The following is a 7,727-nucleotide window of genomic DNA, read 5'->3' on the forward strand; positions in this document are numbered from 1 at the left end:
AAGGAAATAATCAAGATTCGAGCAGAAATCAATGAAACAGAAAATAGAAGGGCTATAGAAAAAATCAGGGCTATGAGTCGGGGCCGACTTGACGGCAAAACAACAACAACATCCTAGGACACATCTGTACGATACTTTGCCTTTTAAAAATAGTAAAAAGGTATTATTTCTGTTGGTTCCAAATTTTTGTATAAATATTCATGTTATTTCATGAGGATAAGAAAAAGAGTTCCTTGATTTTGTAAAGAACAGGTACCAAACCAAAAACCAAATTCACTGCCATCAAGTAGGTTGACTCCAACTCATAGCAACCCCCATTGGGTTTCTGAGGCTGTAAATCCTTATGGAAGTAAGTTGCCTCATCTTCCTTCTGCGGAACAGCTAGTGGGTTTGAGCTGCTGACCTTCTGGTTAGCAGCCAAATGCTTCATCCACTACACCACCAGAGCTCCTTACTAAGTAGTCTACAGGGAAAAAATGCCCTTGTATTTTGATTTTTTTAAGTTTATGTTTACTTCCTTCTCTTTAATTTTCAAGTTTAATTGGTTGCATCTGGTGACAGACATCTTTAGAATGTTCAAAACCTAATGATTTTTATAGGATATTATACGGTACGTTTTAAGAAGAAAAAATGGATGAAGAGCCTGAAAGAACTAAGCGATGGGAAGGAGGCTATGAAAGAACATGGTAAGTACAGCATATTTCTGTCTTCTTTTTCAAGTGTGACTTTTTTTTTTTCTTTTACAACTTTATTGAGTTATAATTTACATATCTTGAAATCCACCCATTTCCATTATACAATTCAGTGATGTTTAAAAAATTTACTGAGTGTGCAACTGTCAGTATAAATCAATTTTAGAACATTTTTACCACCTTAATACAATCCCTCATACCTGTTTACAGTTACAGGCAGTCCTCAACTTACAACAGGGGTCTATTCTGATGACTCCATTGTAAGTTGGTTCTGCCATAAGTTGAATACCTCTTTTTTGTTGTTTTGTTTTCATTATTATTATTGCCTTTTATTATCAGTATCATTATAAATCTGATCTTTGAACATTTGCTAATGAACATCTGATAATGATAATGTGAGCAAATTAACCACTGCAACATTGTATCTAGTATATATCACTAATGATAAAATGTACAAAATAAATCCAAACAGACAATTTTAAGTGTGGTTTGTTGTAAGTTGAATACATCATAAGTTAGAGACTACCTGTAATGTCATTTTCACCTACAGCCCCAGACAACCACTAATCCATTTTCTGTCTCTCTAGATTTCCCTATTCGGAATGTTTCATATAATCACACAACACATGGTAACTTGTATCTGGCTTTTTTTATTTAACACACTTTTCAAGGTTCATCGATGTTTTACTGTTGTCAAGGCTTATCCATTAGTAGTTTGTTTTTATTGCTACATATTATTCCATTATGTGGATATATGACATTTTACGTATCCATTTATCAGACGATGGACATTTAGATTGTTTCAGTATGGGGCTGTTATGAATAATATGCAGCTATGAATATTCGTGTGCAAATCATATTCGTGTTCAATATTCATGTGTAGACATGTTCATTTCTCTTGGGCTTATCTTGTCAAACTATTGGTTATAGATATTTTTTATTATTGTTAATGTAATTTATTTTTGTTGTTGAGAATATACACAACTGATCATACACAATTAAACAATTTCTACATATAAAATTCAGTGACATTGATTATATTCTTCAAGCTGTGCAACCATTCTCATTCTCTTGTTCTGAATTGTTCCTTTCCCATTAATGTAAACTCACTGTCCCCTAAGATCCTTTCTAATCTTTCAAGTTGCTGTTTAATCTCATATACATAGATCATGAAAAATCAGAATGCTCAAGGCAGACATTCTTTACTACTTAAGTTAGGGTATTATTTGGTTTTAAATACATACCGGGATATCTTTGGTTAAGGTTTAAAGATTATCTTGGCAATAGTGTCAGGAGTCCATCTAACTTCTTTGGCTCCAAAAAGTAGATTCCATGAAATTTAGAATTCTGTTCTGCATTTTATCCCTTTTGATCAGGATTTGTCTATGGACCATACAGTTCTGGTCTCATGGTGAAGGGGCAGTTGTTCATGGAGGCAATTAGCCTTTCAATTAGCATTTCATTTTCTCCTTAGGGAAATTCTTAAAGAAGATGAATCTGGATCACTTAAAGCTACAATAGAAGACATTCTCTTCAAGGCAAAGAGAAAAAGGTATGTACATTTTTATAAGTATGTTACAAAAGGTTAAGTACATCCCTTTAAGCCTTTCTGTCCACCTGTACCTACTCTGTAGTTTTCATTTCAGCTTTGATTCAGATAAACAGGCCTTTGCCTTCTGAGGGGGAAAAAATAGGGTCATACCCTGGCCTCAGCAGGGAAGTAGGTCTTCAGGAAAGCATCCAAAATGTCTATAATTTTGTGGAGTTCCTAGTTTGTTGTTGTTATTGTTAGGTGCCATCAAGTCAGTTCCAACCCCTAGTGACCCTACATACAACAGAACAAAACATTGCCAAGTCCTGTGCTGTCTTCACAATCTTTGGTTTCCTTGAGCCCATTGTTGCAGCTACTGTGTCAGTCCATCTTGTTGAAGGTCTTCCTCTTATTTGTGACCTTCTACTTTACCAAACATAATGCCCTTCTCTGGGGACTGGTCCCTCCTGGTAATAGTTTTGTAATTATAAATACTTAATAGTTCATTAAAATGTGAAGATTAGTGGAAAGTTGTATTGATTTTAGTGTAGTATATGCTCTTTCATTAAAATTTTTGCATACTTTTAACAGAGTATTTGAGCACCATGGACAAGTCCGACTTGGAATGGTATGTTACTTTTTTTTTTTCCTTTATTGGTACAGAACTAGTTTGGGAAACATTATGACTTAGTGGAATAAACAATGGTAAAATAGCAAACCTTTTAAAAGACTATATTTAAAATATATGTGTATATTTAAGAGAATATTAAAAAGCTATTTTAATTGTTGGACAAAATGTATTTGAAAATTGTCCTCTATTTATTTATTTATTTTTGGTAGATGCGCCACCTTTATGTGGTAGTAGATGGATCAAGAACAATGGAAGACCAAGATTTAAAGCCCAATAGACTGACATGTACTTTGAAGGTATGCTGTTATATGCCTTCAAGTTGGAGGCGACTCATAGTGACCCCTCCTTGGGTTTCCGAGGCGGTATCACTACGGAAGTAGATTGCCCAACCTTTCTTCCGAGGAGTGGCTGGTGGGTTTGAACTGCCAGCCTTCTGGTTAGTAGTCAAGTGCCTTAGGCACTACGCTACCAGAGCTCCTCTTTGAAGGTATGTTGTTGTTGTTGTTGTTATGTGCCGTCGAGTTGGCCCTGACTCATAGCGACCCCTCCTTGGGTTTCTGAGGCAGTATCACTATGGAAGTAGGATTGCCCAACCTTCCTTCCGAGGAGTGGCTGGTGCTTTGAAGGTAAGTGAAGTTATTTTAATTTCTACTAAACGGAGGGAAGGACAACCAAACTCACTGCCGTCAAGTCAGATCCGACTCATAGCATTCCCTCCTTGGGTTTCGGAGGCAGTATCACTATGGAAGTAGATTGACCAATCTTCCTTCCAAGGAGTGGCTGGTGGATTTGAACCGCCAGCCTTCTAGTTAGCAGTCAGATGCCTTAGGTACTAACTACACCATGAGAGCTCCTTAGCTTTTTCAGTGAGTGATTTTTTGGAAGTAGATCGTCAGGCCTTCTTCCTAAGTATCTTTGGGTAGACTCAAGCTTACAACCTTTCAGTTAGCCTCTAAGCTTGTTTACTGTTTGCACCTCTCAGAAACTTCCATATAAACTATGTTCAAGTTGTGTACTGTCCAATCAATTCTATATGACAGAGCAGAACTGTCCCATAGAGTTTTCTAGGCTGTAAATCTTTACAGGAGCTAACTAAATCTTTTCTCCCATAGAGCGGCTGGTCAGATCAAGCAGACAGCCTTTTGGTTAACAGCTGAATACTTTGCCATTGTGCTACCATGGATCCCTATACAAACTATAGCCAAGTAGAAGTCTTGCTAGATCATTTAAGGAAATGAAAAACCAAAACAACTAGTTATTTGTGCCTTCAATTTCTACCCTCCCACTGAATTGGAATTTTGCTTTGTCAGCTATCTTTTTTCTTTATTGAATCTTCTTTCTCCCTTGACTTACTCATATCTGTCTCCTTGGTTTACGGACACATTCTGATTATTCCTAATTTAACAAAACTCTTTCTGGATTCTGTTCATTTTCCTATCTCTTTCTTCATTGGATCTGTTCCTTTATTTAAACTGTTTTGTCTGTCTTATCTAAATGGGTCCACCTTTCAAGGCCTAGCTCAGACCCATCTTATCACTTGCCATTTAAAATTAAGGTTTTTCCTAGATAATTGGTTTTAATGTTATATTTTTACTATTGAAATTTTTAAAAAATATATAAGCTTGAAGGTCACAGGAAGAGTCGCTTGCTGAATCAGTTTCAGAAACTTTAATCAAACATATTCTCTAGTGACTATTTTGCTGTTACCTAGTGTTTCTTTTTTTTCTTTAAACAGTTGTTGGAATACTTCATAGAGGAATATTTTGATCAAAATCCTATTAGTCAGGTATGTACATAGTGATTGAATTCAGAATTAGATTCCTGATATTGCTGCCAAATATAATTTATTAAAAAAATAGTACATATAAAATAGTACATATATTCTGTGAATCATTAAATGATCTAAAGTAAGAATTGGTAGAAAGCAAAGTAACTCTAAAACTACGCAATTTCAGTGAACTCCTAACTAAATATGCCAAAAGCACCATGAGAAAAAGTTTCTTTCACTTTGCTTATTCCTTTTTTTAAAAATTGTAGTTATATATTTTAATTACATTGATTCTTATTAAAACTAATAGTTTGTTAAATTAATAATAGGTCATTTTTGTTTTGTTTTGAGATTGGAATAATTGTAACTAAGAGTAAGAGAGCTGAAAAACTGACTGAACTCTCAGGTATGTTTTGTTTATACATGGATATGCATAAAATTACCTTCAGTAGATAGTAGACCTAAGAATTCAAGGATTTTACTTTATTTACCCAACCTTGTAACCTTGTTTATATGGCTCCCTACTAAGTAAAGCTAAGAAGCTTTTTTCTAAACTTTGCATGTGAAATGACTTAATAAGAAACCCTCCATTGGACTCCTGGGGTCTAAGATTAACTATTTTAAATTGAGTTCTACACATTGGTGAGTAGTATTATAATGAATATACCAAAAAAACCCAAACTTAATCGAGTCAATTCCGACTCATAGCAACCCCTCCGTGGGTTTCCAAGGCAGTAGCTCTTTGGAAGTAGATTGCCCAGTCTTCCTTCCAAGGAGTGGCTGGTGGCTTTGAACTGCCAGCCTTCTGGTTAGCAGTCAAATGCCTTAGGCACTACACCACCAGAGATCCCACAACAAATATAAGTGTATTTATTTCGGATCTGTACATTCTTCTCCCATTAGTACGAAAATTACTGTAATCATTCATAAAACTCACTTAATTTTAAAATTAATTTTTTAAAGAAATGAAATCTCCAATTTAAAGAGCAAAGAATTTAAAAATTGAGTTGTAGCTGCAGTTAATATTCTGCTTACATTATATACCTAACTGAAGAGTTTAGTCTCATAAGAGATAGTTATGGTGGTTTGTATTTGTACTAATTTTGTTTTATTTTCTGTGAAATATCCCTACATCTTAACCTCTCATCCTCACTGTGACACACAAAGAGTGAAATGTATACTGGCTTGGAGTGACCCAAGAAACTCAGTTGTGATGACTGTCGTGCCCCCAAAATTCTCAAAGTAGCTTAAGCTCAAATGGGTAATTAGTAGCTCATGTTCAGAAGTAGGGCTGATTTCAGGTATAGTTGTTTCTAGGGGTCTGGGTTCTGTCTAACCTTATTCTCTTACAGCTTCATCATAAATGCCAGGGAGGATTCTCATTGGCCCTGCTTATGATGTCTTTCTCCATGGGCAATATAGTAGGCAGGGGAGTGAAGTATTTTATTGGTAGTCCTAGGTTATGCCTATCTCTGGGACTGGATGGATGCAGGATCTGCTCCATCTGAACCACATGAACTAAACAAGATTATTATATAACCTGGTAAGGATGGTATCATGGACTGAATTGTGTCTCCCCAAAATATGTGTCAACTTGGCTGGGCCATGATTCTCAGTGTTTTGGCAGTTACGTAATTATGTAATGTGACAGTTATGTAACATTCCCCAATGTGATCTGATGTGATAAACCTATCAGTTGTAAGAGGATTAGGGTGGGATGCAATACCTTTGTTCCCACCACACCCCGATTTGATGTATGGGGCGTTTCCCTAGGGTGTGGCTTGCAACACCTTTTATCTTCTAAGAGATAAAAGAGAAGTGCCCTGGGATGGGGGGATCCTACTACTACCAAGGAAGAAGAGCCAAGAGCAGAGCTCATCAATGGGTCCCTGTGCTGGGATCCTCCTAGGACTAAGAAACAGAGAAAGCCTTCCCCTCAGAGCCGCATTCTGAACTCAGACTTCTACCCTGCTAAGCTGTGAGAAAATAAATTTCTGTTTGTTAAAGCCATCCACTTGTGGTATTTCTGTTACAGCAGCACTGGATACCTGAGGCAGATGGATGACTCTTTCTTCCCTCTTCCCCAGATTAAGAGTAGTTTCCTGTGGGTGCCAGGGGAGTGATATGTATATAGATGAAAAAGCTGCTGGAGATTCTGATTGGCCTGTTGAAGATACTGTCTCTCCTTCCAATGAGAATCACTGCTGTAAACCATACTGACACTATTGTAGCATCTTCTTTCCCATACCCACAACACAACTGGAGATGAAAAGACATTTTGTACAGTATGACAGAGTAGATGGAGAACCAAGAGATTAGGTTTGAGTGTCGGTTCTTCCACTAGGCATATATCTTTGGATAAATTATTTAACTTATTTGGATTTATTTTCCCACTTACGGAATAAAGAAGTTGGACTTAATGAAGTACTTTTTGTATCTAATATTTTGTGATTCTAAGAAATCTAAAATATTTATAAAAATACAGCAAATGGTTAATATTCTGAAACTTACTCTGGTAAATAAGAGTACCAGGAAGCTCTAAGTAGATGGGTGGGCAAAGGAGACAGATAATTGACACTAGGATAAAAACAGAAAGCAAATAAATATTTTAAAAAAATATTAACCCAAACAAGTACATAAAGAAATACAGAATTGCAGACATTTTTCCATCAATGAATATTTGCTTTACTAATAACACATTTGTACCTTATTGTTCTGTTCAGTGCCTTTTCACATGGAAATACAACCTTTTATATTAACAACTTTCCTAAAAACATTTTATTTATTTATTTATTTTTGAAAGGTCACTTTATTTATTTATTTTTAATTGTGATTTGGGTGGAAGTTTACAGAGCAAATTCATTTTCCCTACAGCAGTTCATACACATTTTGTTTCATGACGTTGAGTGCGATCCCTACAATGTAACAACTCTCTTCCCACTTCCTCCCTCTTGTTACCACTTCCCTGTGTCCTTCTTTCTTTTTTTTTTTTTTTTCCCTCCCCTCCCCTCCCACCCCTGGTAACCAACAAAGAAAATTTCCTTCAATAGATGAACCTTTCTTTAACATTTACAATAACAATATTTGTCCTTTTGTGATTGACTT

At 35.9% G+C, this 7,727-nt stretch overlaps 1 protein-coding gene across 1 annotated transcript in view; it reads left to right on the top strand.

The window, feature by feature from the left end:
* Positions 1-630: 630 nt before the first annotated feature.
* The window catches only part of GTF2H2 (general transcription factor IIH subunit 2), a 38,772-nt gene continuing 31,675 nt past the window's right edge, over positions 631-7,727 (top strand). The window contains exons 1-6 of the mRNA XM_007943323.2: positions 631-686; positions 2,167-2,244; positions 2,815-2,851; positions 3,064-3,150; positions 4,590-4,640; positions 4,974-5,028. Of these exons, the coding sequence (XP_007941514.1) occupies positions 631-686; positions 2,167-2,244; positions 2,815-2,851; positions 3,064-3,150; positions 4,590-4,640; positions 4,974-5,028 (364 nt within the window). The remainder of the gene's footprint in view (positions 687-2,166; positions 2,245-2,814; positions 2,852-3,063; positions 3,151-4,589; positions 4,641-4,973; positions 5,029-7,727) is intronic.

Source organism: Orycteropus afer, unplaced genomic scaffold (assembly GCF_000298275.1).
Source record: "Orycteropus afer afer isolate SDZICR_OR568_19922 unplaced genomic scaffold, OryAfe1.0 scaffold00104, whole genome shotgun sequence".
Lineage (NCBI taxonomy): Eukaryota > Metazoa > Chordata > Mammalia > Tubulidentata > Orycteropodidae > Orycteropus > Orycteropus afer.